Raw genomic sequence first — 20,581 nt, 5'->3', positions numbered from 1 at the left:
GTTGGTCTCACTGAATTATAAAGATTATTCCTCCTTATTTTATTGAAATACACCTTACTAAACAAAATTTGAATGCTCATTATATTTCCTCCAGTGGTAGATCCAATAATGTAAAAGCAATTTATAAGCAGAATCTTTAAATTTTTGAAAAACAACGGAAAGTGTCCTCCAAAATCTCTGGAGCCATAGATTAAGATTTACTTGGCAAACTATCCAAAAGACAAGTGTTGGTGATGATGTGGAGAAAAGGGAACCCTCCTACACTACAGGAGGGAAAGTAAATTAGTACAGCCACTATGGAAAGCAGTATGGAGGTTCCTCAAAAAACTGAAGATGGAAATACCATATGACCCAGTAATTCTTCTAGGAATTTACATGAAAAAAACAAATATCTCTGATTTGGAAAGATATATGCACTCCTATGTTTACTGCCACATTATTCACAATAGCCAAGATATAGAAACAACTGAAGTGTCCAATCAATAGATGAATGGATAAAGAAAATGTGGTATTTATATACAATGCAATATTATTCAACCATAAAAAAGAAAGAATTCTTGCCATATGTGACAACATGGATGGACTTGAAGCTAAGAGAAATAAGCCAGGCAGAGAAAGACAAATATCATATGATTTCACTTATAAATGGGATCTATGAACAAAACAGCTGATTTTTTTTTAAATACAGATTCAAAGACACTGAGAAGTGATTAGTGGTTACCATGGGGGAAGGGATGGGGTGGGTGAGTAAAATAATTGAAGGGGATTAAAAAAAAGCACAAAATCTCAATCATAATATAAATAAGCCATGGGGATGAAAGTACAGCATAGAGAATATAGTCAATAGTTCTGTAACATCTTTCTCTGTTGACAGACAGTAACTACAGTAGTTGAGGTGAGGACCTAATAATGTAGATAACTGTTGAATCACTATGCTGTATACTTGAAACCAATATAATACTATTTATCAACTATACATCAATTTAAAAAATTCACCTGGCAAAGGATAACCTCATCACACAGTGTTAAAGACTGATCAACATTCAAGAATATAACAGTATCATTTTTAAAAGCCTCAATATGTTCAAATTGTATATAAAAAAGAAAGATTAAATATAAATTATTGGAATTTTAGGCAGTTCAAGTTAAAGCTGTCATTTCTTTCTTATGGAAGGATATGTAATTAGAAAATATTTGAAGCTTAAGGAAAAAAATTGTTAAACTTAAAAGTAAAATTATACCAGCATACCTCAGAGACATTGTGGACTTAGTGCCAGACCACCACAATAAAGCAAATATCATAATAAAGGGAGTCAAGTGACTTTTTCTGGTTTCTCAGTGCATATGAAAGTTATACTTACACTACACTATAGTCTATTAAGTGTGCAATAGCATTATGTCTCAAAAAACAATGTATATACCTTAAAGTATACTTTACTGCTAAAAATGCTAACCATCATCTGAGCTTTCAGCAAATCATAATCTTTTTGCTGGTGGTCTTACCTCATTATTAATAGCTGCTAATTAGGAGGGTGGTGGTTGCTCATGATTGGGATGGCTGTGGCTATTTCTTAAAATAAAACAATAATGAAACTTGCCACATCTATGGACTCTTCCTTTCATGAATGATTTCTCCATAGCATGTGATAGCATGCTATCCACAGTAGAATTTCTTTCAAAACTGGAGCCAATCAGTTAAGATTTTATCATGAGATTCCAACAATTCAGCTACATCTTTGGGCTCCATTTCTAATTCTAGTTCTCCTATTTCCACCTCATCTGCAGTTACTTCCTACATTGAAGTCCTGAATCCATTAAAGTCATCCGTAAAGGTTAGAATTAACTTCTTCAAAACTCCTGTTAAGGTGATATTTTCACCTTTTCCCATGAATCATTAAGAACAAGAGTTCTTAATGGCATCCAGAATGGTGAATCCTTTCCAGAATGTTTTCAATTTACTTTGCCAAGATTCATCAAAGAAATCACCATCTATGGCAGCTATAACCTTACAGACATAATTCTTAAGTACTAAGATTGCAAAGTCGAAATTACTCCTTGATCCATAGGCTGCAGAGTGGATGTTGTGTTAGCAGGCATGAAAACAACACTTATCTCATTGCATATCTCCATCAGAATTTTGGGGTGATCAGGTACATTGTCAATGAGCAATAATATTTTGAAAAGAATCTTTTTTCTGAGCAGCAGGTCTCAACAGTGGGCTTAAAATAGTCAGTAAACCATGCTGTAAATAGAAATGCTACTATCCAGACTTTTTAATTCCATTCATACAGCATAGGGAGAAGAGATTTAGCACAATTCTTAGGACCCTAGGATTTTTTTAAATGGTAAATAAGCATTGGCTTCATCTTAAAGTTAACAGCTGCATTAGCCCCTAACAAGAAAGTCAGCCTGCCCTTTGAAGCTTTGAAGCCTGACACTGACTTCTCCTCTCTAGTTATCAAAGTCCTGGGTGGAATCTTCTTCCAAAAGAGACTGTTTCATCTACACTGAAAATCTGTTGTTTAGGGTTGACACCTTCGTTATCTTAGCTAGATTTTCTGGATAACACCAGCACTTGCTGCTTCATCTTGCATTTTTCAGTTATTGAGGTGGCTTCTTTCCTTAAACCTCATGAACCCTCTGCTAGCTCCAAACTTTTCTTCTGCAGCTTCCTCACCCACCTCAGCCTTCACGGATTTGTACAGTTAGGGCCTTGCTCTGGACTAGGCTTTGGCTTAAGGGAATGTTGAGGCTGCTATGATCTCTCCAGACCACTAAAACTTTCTCCATGCATGTAATAAGGTGGTTTTGCTTTCTTATCATTCGTGTGTTCACTGGAGCAGCACCTTTAATTTCCTTCAGGAACTTTTCCTTTGTTTTCACAACCTGGCTAAGTGTTTAGCATAAGAGGCCTAGCTTTTGGCCTATTTTGGCTTTTAACATGCCTTCCTTACTAAGCTTAATCATTTCTTGAAATGATTTCACTGAAAGGGACAGATGTATGATTCTTCTTTCCACTTGAACACTTACACGTCATTAATTGGCCTAATTTCCATATTATTGTGTCTCAGGGAACAGGGAAGCCCAAGGAGAGGGAGAGCAATGAGAGAATGGCTGGTCAGTAGAACAGTCAGAACAGACACAACATTTATGGATTAACTTCACTGTTTTACATGAGTGGGGTTTGTGGTACCCCAAAATAATTACAATAATAACAAAGATTACTGATCACAGATCACCATAACAAATACCATAAAAATGAAAAAGTCTGACATATTGCAAAAATTAACAAAATAAGACATTAAGACACAAGTGAGCAAATGCTGTTAGAAAAATGGTGCTGAAAGACTTGCTTGATGTAGTTACCACAAACCTTCAATTTGTGAAAGGCACAGTATCTGTGAAATGCAATTAAGCAAAGCACAGTAAAGTGAGGTGTGCCTGTACCCACCTGCAATGACTTGTTACCAAAGGGTAGGGAGTCTCCATAGTATCGATGTTCTGCAAACACCAACAGAGCTTTCAGTTCCTCAGCCACATCCCACATGAACCCCTGGGAAGAATTTACAAAATCACAAGTTAAAACAAGGATGTGAAAAAAAAGTCATTGAACCTTTTTTTGTAACTCATATGAAATGGATCTTAAACCAGACTAAAAAGATCTAAGAAGCTGCATAATTTATATTCATTCCACAGATAAATGATATAATTGTTTTATTGCTACACTTCAATCTCACACTGTATTAGAGTGAAACAATTAAAAATAAGCCCAAATTGCTCAACCACCAGTCATCCCAAATCTCCTTATTCTGACACTCTAGCAAAAGAGTCAACATTATATCTAAAATATTCAAATTGAACTATGTGCCAAATAGTCTAGGAAAGAGCTGAGGATACACAAATTAGCTGCCTACTGGGAGACATTTACAACATAAAGGAGAAAACAATACAAATAAGCATATTGCACCCCCTTGGGATATTAAGCTTATCTACTAAAAATAAAGAGTAGCTAACAATAGCTAATACTGAGCACTTACAGTGTATCACATGCTGTTCTAAACAATTTATATGTATAAATTCACTTAATTATCACAACAATCTAAGAGGTATGCTCTTTAATTATCCCCATTGTAGGAAGGACACTGAGGCACAAGAGTTTAAATAACCTGCGACAGTCTCACAACTACGAAGTAGCAGAGCCAAGATTCAAGCACAGGCTACCTGGCTCCAGAGCACAATCAAATGCTGTTCAACCTCCTCATTTCCACACATAATAATGCTGATCATTAATCATTCACTGCATTTTTTCACTTACTTCAAGTTGTGTCCTCAGAATCTTTCTCAGTCTAGATAGCCAACACCAATCAATTAGATTTAGATTTAGCTCATATTAAAACTATTTGTCACTCCTAGTGCACAATGTTGCTTTTTAAGGAGGTACTGCTCCCTAACAAGTGCTAAGAACCTCTAAAAGTTTTTGTTTTGATCAATATATGAACAAGTAAAAAAGGTATATGCATGTCAGGATGGAGAATTTAACCTGGTATCTTTAACCTGAAACGATGGTTTCAGTAACTCCCACTTTCTCCTTTCACACCCTGCTCATTCCCTGCCATTTATCTACAGATCCTGTAACACCCAGCTCAAACAAATCCTCTTCTGCCTGCCCCATTTTGGTATTGCTCATCACTCCCTCCGCTCAACCCCACTGTACTGGGAATAGATTTCTATTATGGGGTTACAATATTTACTTATGTATGTATCTTCCAGTCCATGAGCTGCTTAAGGGTAAGGACGGTCCATCTGAATAGCCAGACCTCTGGTGAACTGACATCAGACTTTGAGAGGAAGCAATTTAATTGAAATGATTCACATTGCAAAACATGATTATTTTGCAAGAATCTATTTCAGGGTATTTTTATTTTCCAAAAGAGGTCCAGGTAATACATTAACATTTAATAACATTATATGCTAGCATCATTCTAATTTCTTGATTTTTATTTAGTACTCGTAACAGCTCTAGGAAGAAGACATTATTACTATACCCATTTAACAAAAGAGAAAACAAAATAAGATACTCGCCCAAAGTCACACAGCATACTGACAAAAGCAGAATTCAAACCTTATCAGTCTGGCTGAAGTCTGTCTTCACTCTTGACCAATAAGCTACACTGCCAATCAATAAATCAATGTCCAGAATAGGTCACTTTGCAAATAGAGCATTTTAGTATATACAGGAAGATGTCTAGGGCTGGAAAAAGGGCAGGATCTGTCCTTCTAGATCTGTCTGTAGTCAATTCCCTGGAACTGTTCCTACCCTGAATAGCTCTTTTTTTCTACCACTGTGAGGTCAGAGATTCCCTGGCCAGCCTTAAGTTATGCTGCAGAGCCAGTCAGAGAGGTACAGTCTGTTGGAGGCAGGAACAGTAGTGGGAAAATAACTGGACAGGAGAAGCTATGGCCCTGACATAAAAGGGGAATTCATACACAAAAAAGAAGGTAGACAAGGCAGGCTCAGTTGCTTCACAGGATAACAAAGCAGGAATCTGATGGAAAGTAAGTCCTGATTTTATCTGTACTGACATAAGAGATACAGGCATCCTAGGATCTCATTTCTCAGGGAATTAGTTCAACTAACATATTTAGACTCTTTATATTCCTAAGGAAATAATCAGAAATGTGGAACGCAATAACACAGTATAATTAGGTTCATATCTTTGCTTTCAATTCAGTTCAACAAACATTTGCTAAGTCTGCCTCAATAACAGGCACCATGCCAGACACTGGCAGTGGAGAAAATATGATTCAGTCCCCACTTCAAGATAATTCATACACTAGCTTTTTGTTAGAGAGCTGACACTTTCTAGTCATAGCTCTGGTACATTAAAAAGGAAAATTTCTTTCATCTGTCCTTCTAAGTTAAGTTTTATTGATGAATTTAAGCATTATTTTAAAATATGATAGAATATATAGTTAGGGAAGCAAGCTAACAGCTATACTATTATTTATCCTTACAAATAAGACAAAAATAGTAGAACATGAAAATTAAATTAAAATATAGCTACAACTTTACCTTTGTCTATTCCTATTTGACAATCAAAATTATAAATGAGCTGGCATTTTTAAAAAATCTTTTAAAATTCAAACATCCAAAAAAAGTATTTCATTCTTTTCATCTGTAATCCTTTATGGCTGAACCTACAGGCTTATTGGATATCTGTATTTATTTATTCTTTTGTGAACTGCCCATTCATGTACTTTTGCTGTTTTCCTATTATTAGTGAGATCATCTTTTATTATTTTTTAAAGAACTTCACATTTAAGTACAGTAACATTTGGTCATACATAGTGCAAAACATTTTTTCCAGTTTATCACAATAAAAGGCAAACTGAGCACCAGAATTTCACAAATCTGCACATACCGTATTATTGCAAAACCAGGTAATGTCCCCTTCATTACCAGTGTAGAAAAGTATTGATCCACCATCTTTCTTCCAGTGTTTATCAGCTATTAGGTACCGCTGTTTAAAAGTTTTATCGATATTAAATCCAAAATGATCAACCTATGACAAAAAGAAAACAGACAAGACGTATTTCAGAGGAAAGTAATTAAATAAGATCAATAAGTAATTAAATTTATTCTTCCATTAAAATCAACCTATGCTAAAAAATAATCACAAATACTTTTAAACTTTATTTGGTTTTATTAGTAGCAGTAATATAGACATTGCTATTTTGAAATTATTTTCTTTATATCGTAAGATAAAGCAGTGTTATTGGTGGTCAAGATATTCAGTGTAAGAGAAAAGATACAATTGTAAAAACAAGTAGTTACCTAAAAATGCAATAATGTTAATGTGGAAACTAGCCACATGAACCCAGCAATTTTTAGAATACTGCTATCACTTACTATCTGAATTTTCATTTTCCCGACTTTCAATATCAGAATTCAAGGACTAAACAGACTACTGAAAAGGTCTGTAAACATTGTCACCCCAGTAACAACTGACATGCTAAAGTCCAGGATTATGGTGTCTAATACCATTCCCCACTAAAAGGAATTAGGACTTTTCAGTGAAGTCACTGACTGACTTCACTAACAAGGAGGCTACATGATACATCTATGCACCTTGCTGTGCAAGAAGCAATGAAGTGTCAAAAACTAATGGAGTTATGTCTAATGGACACAGGAATTAACTACAAGGGACTCTCACTGGCCAAAGTTTTAATAAGTTGGACGTAAAACAAATTAAAGGTAAGAATAATGATTGAAGTTGATCTAAGCATTCATATCACAAAAATATGTTAGTCCATAAGGATATCAGAAAAAGAGAAAGCAAGAAAAATTTTCATTTGACACCTTTAAGGTGTCTGGTAAAGCAACTCCTAACTTTGAAATTGGAAATAAAAAAGCAAAGACCTCAACATTTAATCTGCCTTTCCAACAGAATTGTATTTCAGAGTAAAAAATGGTCCCAGTTGATGAAAACAAGCTCTGCTTAATCAAATGTCAGCTAATGAAGAAAGAATGACAGAATTAGAAGAGTGAAGGTTTTGCAGACCCTTAGGAAGTTACTTATTCAGGCAACAATTACCAAATGGTGTTAAAAGCATTAGGAGAATAGATGATAAGGAAGTGAATATTTGCATCAGTGCCAAAGTAATACCATAGAGAATACTCTCTTGTCACTTTACAAGGAAGAATTCCACCTCTCTCCACAGGGCACAACATGAAGCACGTATCACCTATGACAAACTTTTACCAAATATGTTCAACTTGTATCTATGTCCAGCCTTTAGATCTAATATCCAGTTTCAAGGAAATACACAGGGTAAAAGAATAAACTGGAGACACTCTGAAGAAGCAATGAGACAAATACAAAGGGGGACATTTTACAAGACAATGGCAAGGCAATCAAAGTAAAAGGACTGTCTTAGATTAAATAAATCTAAAGGATCAGAGTAACCAGATGTAATGCATGTTCCAGGTTGTACCCTGGTTTGAACAAAGATACAACTTACAATTAAGAGACAATTACGCTAATTTGTATATGGACTAGGTCTTAAGATGATACTAAAGATTTGTTTATTTTGTTAGTTGTAATCATATTGTTCTGGCTACATTAAGTAAATGTTTTTCTTTTTCAAAGCTGCACATTGAAGGATTTAGGGACAGCATGTCATCCTGTAATTTACTTGAAAATACTTCAGCATTAAAAAAGTAAAATGAGTTTAAAGGAAGACAATTTAATCTATATTGAAAGAGACAAAACATGGAAGATACTGAAACTTTGCAAGACATAGTATGTGTCAAACATGATAAGGACAATAATTTTAATCTTAAATTGATTTTTTTACAATTGAAGTGTAGTTGATAAACGATATTAAAGGGGGTTCAGGTGTACAACACAGTTTCAACAATTACGTACATTATAAAATGCTCACCATGGTAAATGTACTTACCATCTATCGCCACACAAAAATACTACAGTATTATTCACTATATTTCCTATGCTATACTTTTCATTCCTGTGACTTATTTTATAATTGGATAAACTTCCAATTATAAAATACAAATTATTTATATAATTTACATTTATATATGAAATACAATTATAAAATCCAAAAAGTACCTCCTCATCCCCTTCACCTATTTCACTGTTCCCCCACCCACCCTCCCCTGTGGCAATCACCAGTTTGTTCTCTGTATTTCTGAGTCTATTTGTTTTATTTGTCTTTTATTTTAAAATTTAACTTTAAATATTTTTTTAGGTTAATTTTACCCCTCACTTAATAAACTCACCATTTAAAATAAAATGATCAAATCCTACAACATGGAAAGTTTTAAATGCAACTACCTGAATTTCCAGAGTGGCCCATAGTACACAGCCCCCACTGAGCCTTTAGGATCATGGGGCTGAATTCCCCCAGTGCTTTGAAGGGATAGGAGTGAGAATGCAGCATCTGGTCTTGGGCAGATAAAGGCCAATCCAGTGCTGCTCTAGCTTTCCTGGACAAAAGTTGGTTCTGACCTAAATCAGACACTTGAAGACTTTCTGAAGCCATTCTAAAACAAATGGACTCCCTTTACCCAGCTCCAGTTACACACACACACACACACACACACACACACACACATCACATTCATAGCACAGATCCCAAAATCAAAGTTTCTCAAAATTTGCCCTTAATTGCAAACCTCCATACATCCATGATCATCACCATATATAATCCCCAATTAGAAGGTATTCTAATCTAAAGACTGCTTATCTCAGGAAAGCAAGCAGTTTTTATGGAGCAGACATATAATAGTGATGTCCGCATGCTAAAAACCCCTCTCATTATATATGGTAATTCATTCAATCACTGATTCAACAAGCATCTATTGAATGGGCCAAGTACTTGTTCTGGGTCAAGTAGTAAGCTAAGCAATGAGATAAAGAGTTAACTGATCCACAAGCCCTACATTTAACTTAAACTAATTCAACTACAACCATTCAGTCTAAAAATAAAACAGATTAAGAGAAACAGAGAAGACAGACAAGTGATCCAACTTGCTTTCACTGAATTAGCACAGCAGTTCTCCTTAAGGTCCTCTGAGGTCAGCATCACCTGGGAATCTACTAGAAATGGAAATTCTCTGGCTAAATCAGTTGAAGTTGGATCCCAGGAATGTGTTTTAACAAGCCCCAGGCTATTCTGATGTACAGGTGAAGTTTTGAGAACCACTGAGTTAGCATAAGCCCCCAAATAAGATACTGGAATCTGCTATTTCTTCTCTTAGTCTAGGTTTTAGTACACTTCAATTATCGTAAGCATCTCACCATGCTGAATGAGACTTGGGTGTTTAAAGATGTGATTACCACCCAATATAGTCCCCAAATACAAGCCAACTGCATCACTTAACAGAAAAAACCCTGATCTGTTTCAGCAAAGGAAGAAAGACAGTCTGTGCTGGACTGAAAGAAAGGAAATACAGGACTCACTAAAAAGATGCTTCTCCATGGGATTCTCAAAGATAATCCTGCCAGTGATTTTCACCTTATCCACTGACTTTAGAACCTAGTCTTGTAAAATGAGATACTGCTGTACCCTTTAAAGGCAGCCCATGAAGAAACATATTTCAATAACCCAATCTAAAGGTTTCAAATTTGTAAACATAGGTATGTGTTTTTGTATATTACATATTATGTTAAACATAAATGGTTAAAAAAAAATCTCAGAGGAAAAGCTTCCAGTTAGAATTACAAGGGCCACAAGAACTTCAGAACAATAGAAAGCCAAACTTCTTTGTGTGACCACTGTCCAAGCACTCCTGTTCCTAACAATTTTTGTGTTTAGATGAATTGTTTAGATTGGAGGAAAGGGGAAGAACTATGGCATGGCAGAAAGAAAGCAAATTTGGAAGTTAACAGACCTGAATCTCTACTGTGAGCCTTCAAGCAAATTATTTAACCTCTCTGAGCCCTAGTGTCTTCCTACGTAAAATAAGGATAATAACACATTATTTAAAGGATTGTTGTAATTACAGAAATTGTACCTAATACCAGGTATATTTTCTGATATATAGTAAGTACTCAATAAATGTTAGTCCTCCTCTCCATCCTATTTGCAAACCAATCCTAAGCATGGAAAACTTAGATGAGGTAAATAGAGTGAAGTGACATCATGAAGCTCTTCACAAAATTACCGGAAGTACTCTTGGAGTGTCAAAATCTCCTATTTCTTGAGTGCTTTACCTATATACTAAACAGATGGAAAAAGTCAAAAAATATCCTTTGTAAAACATTAATTTATAGAATTTTCTTGGCTCCTTATAAGCATGGATATCAGCTTTGAGTTACATGCCTGTAGACGTTTCCAATACCTTACAGTCCAGCGCACTAGGGGCAGTGTGCCCTCTGCTGCTAAGAACTGGGGACTGCATGCCACGTCCAGTTTTGTGCTCCCGAATAGAGATTTTATAAATCACAACATGAAAAGGGACAAGGGCCTTAGAACCATTTATTTATCTGCGTTGTTCAACTGAAGGAACTGGGCCCAAAGAGGCCAGGTGACATGGCCAAGGTCACAAGTCAGAAGCAGGGCTGGAACTTTTAAAATTATTTTTGCAATTTGGTTTATTGAAATAACTTCTAAAATAAATAATTATGCTGTAAAAGCACAAAGTATGACCTCAAAAAGGAAACACATGTCTAGTTACACACAGCAGTTCCTTTTAGAATATGGTCCAAGAAATTTCAAGAGATACTTCCCTCCTTCATGTTGTGGAGGAGAAAGAGATCTGTGAGAATGGGTAGACAAGGAGGAACAAAAAGAACATCCTATAAATAAAGCTTATTTTGGCAAAAAAGAAAAACTATTTGGACCTTAAAACTGTTTGAAAATAAAGTTCACATCCAAGAAAGCTTGTAAGAACATTACACCTGTTAGACACAGTTTTGGTGGCAATCTAGAGTGGGGACAGAAGGGAAGGCAAATAACACAGGGAACCTACTATGTGCCTGGCACCCTGTACCTCCCAGTCACCCTCTGGGGGGTACTCTATTATACCAGTCTTACAGTAAAGATGCTGACACTCAGAGAGGTCATATAACTTGTCCAAGGTAACGTAATTAATAAATAAAAGTCAAATACAAATCTTTTACATGTGCTTTCATCCCCTATCCCATCCTACCTCCAACAGATCCCACCTGTTTTTTCATTGTTAACGCACTGTGACAGATAGGGCTGACTAAAAACTTTGAGTAGAGGACCCTATAGTATCTTTCTCCTAGATTTGTAAAATGAAGGACATATTCCCCAACCATTTACTAACAGCTTTACTGAAGGATATGTGGAATATTGGCCTTTTCACTGACTTGACTCAGTAATTGTTACTATACTGTTTTTAACTCACTTAATTAGGTCATTGATTTAAATAAAAAACCCAACATTGACTTTTACTCAGTAGCCTTTACATTTTAGAAAACTCAGTATAGTTGATTTTACACACCCAGATATATGATAATAGCTAACTGAAATTTTACTAAAGATATGAAAAGTATACTAAAGAGATAAAGAACAGAAAAATGGACTCACATCTCCAATAAATCAAAGCACTTTGAAAGAGGGCTCTCTGGTTTTCAGTTCTATCTAGAGATGCTAAAATGAATTAAGACCCTCTTTCTTCCATTTGATGTGTGTATCCTGTATTAATTTTGGAGTTAGGGCATTATATTCTGTTAAAGTTTCTAAGTAGAGACTGACATTGTTTCTGGGCAAGTTTGATCACCCCTAGGGGTGGACATCTTCATGCTGGAAGGACACAAGTTCTCAAAGAAGGAACTGGAACCTGAAAGGAAGGTAAGGTTTAGGCAGGTACAGCTTTGTAGCTGCACGACTACGAGTCCTACTAAATTATCCATCACATAGGAGTAGCCCCAGAGATAGAACAAGATGGGAAAGAAAGCATATCTTTTGAGTCAGGTCATGGATGACTCTTGGTTTATTTCCACTTTATTACATTAGGGCCATTCAAAAATCCTGCTTAAATGTTCTACCTTTGTTCATCTGTGCTATGAGATACCAGGGAGGACTGGAGAGTAAATCTGACTTCAAGAATTAAAGGATGTTTCATACTTCTTCAGGATAGTGGGGTGGAAACAAAGGAAATGATGCCAAGTCCATCCAAGAGGAAGGTGAGTGTAAGAAACAGGATTGACCTTCCATTCCCACAGGGATGCCAAACTTAGCACATCTAGTTTCTATTTTAATTAAGAAGGTAGAAGTTTCCTCAGATACATCTTTCAAATGAAATAATCCTTCTATGTAATTAGACATTGTTCACACACCCTTCTGTCCACAGTAACCAGGAGAACTGTATTCCTTCCTTCTACTTTTTTTTTTATAAGCAGCACCTAACCTTAAAAAGGAAATAGAAAACAAGTTATTTAAAGGGAAAATGATATAGAGGGAAGGGAAGAAAAAGACCTATACGGGAGAATTCACTGTGGAAAAAGTTTGACTATCCAGCCTCCTATGTTTATTAATGGGTAGAGAGGCAAGAACTCAATGCCCCAGTATAAGACAGATACTTTATAAATAATTATTAAATAACTGCATTCAATTTTTCTAAATCAGTGGTTCCCCACTTTTCTATGCATAAAGTCCCCTTGTCAATATTAAAATTTTCATAGGCATCTTCTATTTTAGTAGCTAGTGTTTGAGACAATTTGTTAAGGGAAGCTATTATAAATGCAATACTGGTAAAAATGAGTATCACAACAGCATCTAATTACACTTTAAAAAATAGTATATGCTTAGTAGAAAAAATGGATTCAAATACCCTCTCCAATAACTTTGCAGGGCCAAGCAACCCAATCTCCCCTGACCAAGAACTGTGGGTCCCAAAGAAGGAATCACATTCTAAATTACCAAAACTCTGTGGAAACGAAGTACTCTCTGCTTTACTGTTAAAACAGAGGTGGAGAACACCTAGAACATTCCAGCAAATCAAGAAATAACATGTTTTGTCAAACAGTTAAGCATCTCATCCAATGAGGATTTGGGAGTATTCTGCTGGCTGAACAACCCAGTGAGAGCCCCACATGATCAATGACTTCCAATGGCTTTAGGAAGCTTTGTACCACTAGAATCACCTGGTCACATGTGCTTAAACTCCCAGATTACAGAGAAGTGTGATTATTAAATACATAAATTTAGAAAATGTTACACCATCAGATGGCGCTGTCGTATAAGAAGCAAAGTGCGACAGACCATTAAATTGTAAATACTGGATTCATGAAAGTTTAGATTAGAACTCAAGTCCAAACTCTAAAATGAAAAACCTGAGATAAAGAGATGCCAACTATTTTAAAACTTTCTTTTTTAAATAAAGACATGTTTACATAAAAAATAGAAAAGGAGGGAATACTTCCAAACTCATTCTATGAAGCCAGCATCACTCTAATACCAAAACCAAGCAGGGACACCATAAAAAAAAAATTACAGACCAATATCCCTGATGAACATAGATGCAAAAATACCCAACAAAATATTAGCAAATTGAATTCAAAAATACATCAAGAAGATCATACACCATGACCAAGTGGAATTCATCTCAGGGATGCAAGGATGGTACATTTGAAAATCCATCAACATCATCCACCACATCAACAAAACAAAAATCACATGATCATCTCCATAGATGCTGAAAAAGCATTTGACAAAATTCAACATCCATTCATGATAAAAACTCTCAACAAAATGGGTATAGAGGGCAAGTACCTCAACATAATAAAGGCCATATATGACAAACCCACAGCCAACATCATACTTAACAGCAAGAAGCTGAAAGCTTTTCTGCTAAGATCGGGAACAAGACAGGGACGCCCACTCTCCCCATTGTTATTCAACATAATACTGGAAGTCCTGGCCATAGCAATCAGACAAAACAAAGAAATAAAAGGCATCCAGATTGGTAAAGAAGAAGTCAAACTGTCACTATTTGCAGATGACATAATATTGTACATAAAAAACCCTAAAGACTCCATTCCAAAACTACTAGAACTAATATCGGAATTCAGCAAAGTTGCAGGATACAAAATTAACACACAGAAATCTGTTGCTTTCATATACACTAACGATGAACTAGCAGAAACAGAAATCGGGAAAACAATTCCATTCACAATTGCATCAAAAAGAATAAAATACCTCGGAATAAACCTAACCAAGTAAGTGAAAGACCTATACCCTGAAAACTATAAGACACTCTTAAGAGAAATTAAAGAGGACACTAACAAATGGAAACTCATCCCATGCTCTTGGCTAGGAAGAATTAATATTGTCAAAATGGCCATCCTGCCTAAAGCAATCTACAGATTCAATAATACGAACAGCATTCTTCAACGAACTGGAACAAATAGTTTTAAAATTCATATGGAACCACAAAAGACCCCGAATAGCTAAAGCAATCCTGAGAAGGGAGAATAAAGCAGGAGGCATCTTGCTACCCAACTTCAAGCTCTACTATAAAGCCCACAATAATCAAGACAATTTGGTATTGGCGCAAGAACAGACCCACAGACCAGTGGAACAGAATAAAGAGTCCAGATATTAACCCAAACATATAGTCAATTAATATATGATAAAGGAGCCATGAACATACAATGGGGAAATGACAGCCTCTTCAACAGCTGGTGTTGGCAAAACTGGACAGCTACATGTAAGAGAATGCAACTGGATCATTGTCTAACACCATACACAAAAGTAAATTCGAAATGGATCAAAGACCTGAGTGTAAGTCATGAAACCATAAAACTCTTAGAAAAAAAACATAGGCAAAAATCTCTTGGACATAAACATGAGTGACCTCTTCATGAACATATCTCCCCGGGCAAGGGAAACAAAAGCAAAAATGAACAAGTGGGATTACATCAAACTGAAAAGCTTCTGTACAGCAAAGGATACCACCAATAGAACAAAAAGGCATCCTACAGCATGGGAGAATATATTCATAAATGACAGATCCGATAAAGTGTTGTCATCCAAAATATATAAAGAGCTCACATACCTCAACAAACAAAAAGCAAATAATCCAATCAAAAAATGGTCAGAAGAGCTGAGCAGACAGTTCTCCAAAGAAGAAATTCAGATGGCCAACACATGAAAAGATGCTCCACATCACTAGTCATCAGAGAAATTAAAACCACAGTGAGATATCACCTCACACCAGTAAGAATGGCCACCATCCAAAAGACAAACAACAACAAATGTTGGCAAGGATGTGGAGAAAGAGGAACCCTCCTACACTATTGGTGGGAATGTAAACTAGTTCAACCATTGTGGAAAGCAGTATGGAAATTCCTCAAAAAACTCAAAATAGAAATGCCATTTGACCCAGGGATTCCACTCATAGGAATTTACCCTAAGAATGCAGCAGCCCAGTTTGAAAAAGACATATGCACCCCTATGTTTATCGCAGCACTATTCACAACAGCCAAGACATGGAAGCAACCTAAGTGTCCATCAGTAGATGAATGGATAAAGAAGATATGGTACATATACACAATGGGATATTATTCAGCTATAAGAAGAAAACAAATCCTATAATTTGCAACAACATGGATGGAGCTAGAGGATATTACGCTCAGTGAAATAAGCCAGGCAGAGAAAGACAAGTATCATATGATTTTACTCATCTGTGGAGTATAAGAACAAAGAAAAAACTGAAGGAGCAAAACAGCAGAAGACTCACAGAACCCAAGAATGGACTTACAGATACCAAAGGGAAAGGGTGGGAACGGAGGGATGGGGGGTTGGAGGGGGCATCATGATTAGCATGTATCATGTGGGGCGGGGCATGGGGAGGGATGTACAAAACAGAGATGACAAGTAGTGATTCTACAACATCTTACTATGCTGATGGACAGTGACTATAATGGGGTATGTGGGGGGAACTTTTTGATGGGGTGAGTCTAGTAAACATAATGTTCCTCATGTAATTGTAGATTAATGATACCAAAAAAAAAAGATATGTTTACATAATTTAAATATAGCATTCATCATTGTTTTTAAGGTCAGGGTTCAAAATTTATGCTGTTAGAAATCAGAATAGTGGTTACTCTCTTTCAGGGGGAAAGTGACTAAAAGAATGAGGAGATTCTGGATTAGTATGGTACATTTTTTCATATGCAAATTTGATAAATAACATAGATTTGTATACATTTAAGAGTTCCTTAAAATACATTTTACAATGCATATATGTTTACATGTTATTTAACTACAGCCATATGTAAGCAATATAACACTAAATCACACCTATATTAAATTTTTCTTTCATTTAAGACTCCGTATTGAGTACTCATTAAATAGCATTAAGGAAAGAGAACTAAGATACAATTCCATCTCTCAAGGTTTGAAACCAACAAAAGTCATAAGCATACTAATAAACAATTGCAGGAAGGTGTGGTTAAGTTCTACATATAAAGTGCTGTGAGAGTTCAGAAGAGGAAGTTACTTTACCATCCCACCTGAGGGAATCTTGAAAGGTTCCCTCGATGAGGTGATAAGCTGATTTGAACCCTGAAAAGTAACATGAACTTTTTCAGGCACAGAAGAGAGAGAAGGACATTTAAAGCAAAGGAAGCATGGTGAACTATGCAGAACAAGCATATTCAGGACTGTTGCTGTTTCATGGTAGGAGGCATACAGTGTTATGAGGGGAAGAGATGGGAGATGAGATTAGATTCATTAGCCTGCTACCAGATAGAGATATGAAATCTTCCCATAAAGAGAAACCTAACTGAAATCTGAGATTGCTTCTGTACACCAACAGCAAATCAAACTGGTCCACTAGAAATGCAGCCTTAGTGAAGCAGAGACTTTCGTCTGTTTTGTCCACTGCTAAATCCCCAGTAACCAGGATAATGTTGGCACAGAATAGAAGATCGGTAAATATATAGAGAATGAATGATTGCTTGCATAAGTTCTGGCTCTGCAACTGCTATAAAAACAGACCTGACACAGCTTCAGTAAACAGCATGACTCGAAGTGGTGAGAATAGAGATCACAGCTCCTCAAAGCAAGTTTGTGCAGGTTCATTGACTGCATAGGTCTGTCACTGGCCTTGAAGAGTTTGAGAACAATGTAGTTGGATGTGCCTTTTGCCCAGTGACAAATCACATGCCGAAGGAAGAGCCCAAGCATAAAATTTTAAATCAACTCATTAAAAAATCTAGCCTTATCCAGGCTGCTGAGAAAGCTGGAACTTCAAGCCCTCTGCTGAAGGGAAAACAGGAAAATAAACAACTACAAATTAATGGAAACAGAAAGCCAGTATCTGGGTGAAGTACATAACCTAAAATATATCTGAACTTGTAACAAGGTTATAGTTACAGATGTTAGGGCTGGAAAGGGCTCAAAAAGCTATGGCTCTCGGCCAGTGCAGTTATTTTACCTGAATGATAGCTTCCTGTAAAATGTGTATCATAACCGCTCATTCAGCTGCACACTAGTGTTGGGTAAACTCAAATGGGCTGCAAAATGTTGATTTGATCAATGTGCAAAATACATTTTCCCAACAACAGAGTTTTATAAAGGAAGAAACACGGCAGCAGCATGCTGCCAAGGGCAAAAAGTGACTGGGGGGAATAGTTGAGACTATAGGTGAGAGGATGATTTCATGATGCCAGGAGGTTCTGAGGAGGCAGGAGGGAATGGGGTCAACGGCACAAACGCAGAAATTTGACTTGGACAGGAAGAGGAAACCAGATGGGTACAGGAGAAGGTGTTACATTTCTAGGTGGAGAGGGAGGAAACTGAAGGGATTGGAGCAAAAATGCCTCTCAAAGAACCATTTAGTTCCTTAGTCAGTGAAAGGGCAAGGCTATCTGTTAAGTGAGAGTAAAAGACCACAGAGTAGCAATCAGTGATTTGAAGAGAGAGGTAAGAGTATGACATGAAAGAAGGAAATGACGTTTAGTTCCTTAAGCATTCCAGAGGGACCCTGAGGTTGGAGGCTAAATTTGCAGGCCCAACAACCTGCCTAGTTGTAGGTTTGCTTCAGCAGAGATCCACGAACAAGAGGTAGGAGATTAATGGCTGGATAAAGCTAGGATGGGAATTTAATTAAAAAACTGTGAGAAGGACAGGGGGCAAGAGAACTGAGGACATCTCTGATCTTCATGCAACTACAATACCCAGAACCAGGAGGTCCTCTCCACCAGATGAATGCTGCCAAAATCTGCTGGCTGACTTGCAATGGAATTTAACCTAAGTTGTATCTATTCCATTTTAGTGAGTGAAAAATCTTGCCAGAACTCATATACACAATATGTAAGCATTTCAAAGGTAATCTTCTAAAAGTTATATAATGCTGTATATTATAAACAAAGCTTTACAGGTTTATATTCTCCTGCCTCATTAAATATATTACTAATGTTCTTCTTCCTCTGTACTCTATTGTTCTAAATGCTTCTGTACATGTAAAATATTCTTCTGATAGCACAGTGATAATCATAAGCCATACCAGCTCTTCTGAGAGATGGAGGTTGGTATCTGGAATAACACAAAAGGATAAAGAACCCACTTCTACCCCCTAAAAGGCAAAGCTATGCTTTTCACATACACGAGTATAGACTTCTGATGTATGCAACTTACCATCCAGTCTTGTACACTATCCCTCCTCTGAAGGCACAGTCCTGCAGAGGCTATGATGACTTCCCAAATCTCCTCTCCTACCACTGAGCAACTGCAGTTCTGAAAGCTTCGTAACACCATTCACATACTTGTTCCATTACATTCCCTCTCATGGATGATATGCCCAGAATTGAGGATGATGCCAGAAAGGTAGTCTAATGAAGTGTGTTGCTCACCACTAGCCAGAAATAAATAACTTCTGAGTATGTTTATAGATATAGCTCCCCTAAAGCAGCCTACTTCGAATTGAGAGTAAGGAAAGATAGTACTGGGCTGAATAGTATCTCTCCCCCAAAAATTCCTATCTTTCCTGGAACCCTAGAATGTGACTTTATTTGGAAATAGGGTCACTGAAGATAAATTAGTAAGATGAAGTCATGCTGGAGTACCAGTATAACTGGTAAATCCTTGTAAGAAGAGAGACAGAGACAAATACAGAGAGGAGGCCATGTAAAGACACGGATGAACAAAAGAAAGACAGTAGGTAACAGAAGGGGACATTGAAATTACATAGCGGCAAGTCATGAACAAGGATTGCCGGAAACCACCAGAAGCTAGAAGAGAGGCATGGAACAGATTCTCCTGTAAGCCCACAAGAAGGAAACAATCCTGCTGACACCTTGATTTTGAACTTCTGGCCTCTAGAGCAGTGAAAACATAAATTTCTGTTGTTATAAGCTTCCCAGTTTATAGTACTTTGGTATGACAGCCCTAAGAAACTGACATAACAGGCCTCTCCATGGAGGTGGCAGTGGATAAAGCCTGAAGGAGTCAGCCAGGTAAGAGCTCTAATAGAAGGAACAGAAAATACAAAGGCCCAGATGCCAGAAAAGGCTTGGCATGTTGCAGAAACAAGAAGGAGACCAGGGTGTCTAAAGCATGATGAACAAGGGGAATGGGATGGGATGGGATGGGATGGGGCTTAGGGCCAGGAAGGCCAAGGTAGGGAATTAAAATTTAATATTTAGAGCAACAGGAGGTTTTAAAAGAGTTTTAAGACTTGTTCTGACCTATGTCTTAAAGAAATCAGTCTGGCTGTTCTGTGGAGGCTAGTCTGGAGAAGGAGACAATTTTAAAAAGGGAGAAAGATTAAACAAAGGTTACTGAAAAATTCAGGTGAAAATTTATGACAAGGCCAACAGATAAGCCAGGTTTCAACACAGGTCTCTCTTCAATCTCTCCGTATATAACTCATACAATAGTGTTCACTTTCTCAAATCATAAGACATCCAGGAAAGACCACAGTGACAAAGAACCCAATGTACAACACCAGCAGGTTATACATAACAGAAGTCAACAAAATGAAGTCTTTTGAATGATAGTAACCACCACTACTGCCTTTTAATAAGTGATTCTACACTGACCCTGACTATAGGCATTCTATAGGAAGAGCCCCACTAGA

At 36.8% G+C, this 20,581-nt stretch overlaps 1 protein-coding gene across 5 annotated transcripts in view; it reads right to left on the bottom strand.

Moving 5' to 3' along the window:
* Positions 1-20,581, bottom strand: part of PRCP (prolylcarboxypeptidase) — a 65,517-nt gene that overhangs the window by 24,630 nt on the left and 20,306 nt on the right. For all 5 annotated transcript variants that reach the window (XM_017673567.3, XM_037010591.2, XM_017673569.3 and 2 more), the window contains 2 exons: positions 6,423-6,563; positions 3,452-3,553 (listed from right to left, as the gene is read on the bottom strand). In XM_017673567.3, the coding sequence (XP_017529056.3) occupies positions 3,452-3,553; positions 6,423-6,563 (243 nt within the window). The remainder of the gene's footprint in view (positions 1-3,451; positions 3,554-6,422; positions 6,564-20,581) is intronic.

The sequence above is a fragment of the Manis javanica genome, chromosome 11 (genome assembly GCF_040802235.1).
Source record: "Manis javanica isolate MJ-LG chromosome 11, MJ_LKY, whole genome shotgun sequence".
NCBI classification, from domain to species: domain Eukaryota; kingdom Metazoa; phylum Chordata; class Mammalia; order Pholidota; family Manidae; genus Manis; species Manis javanica.
This window is presented reverse-complemented; position numbering and strand designations above follow the sequence as displayed.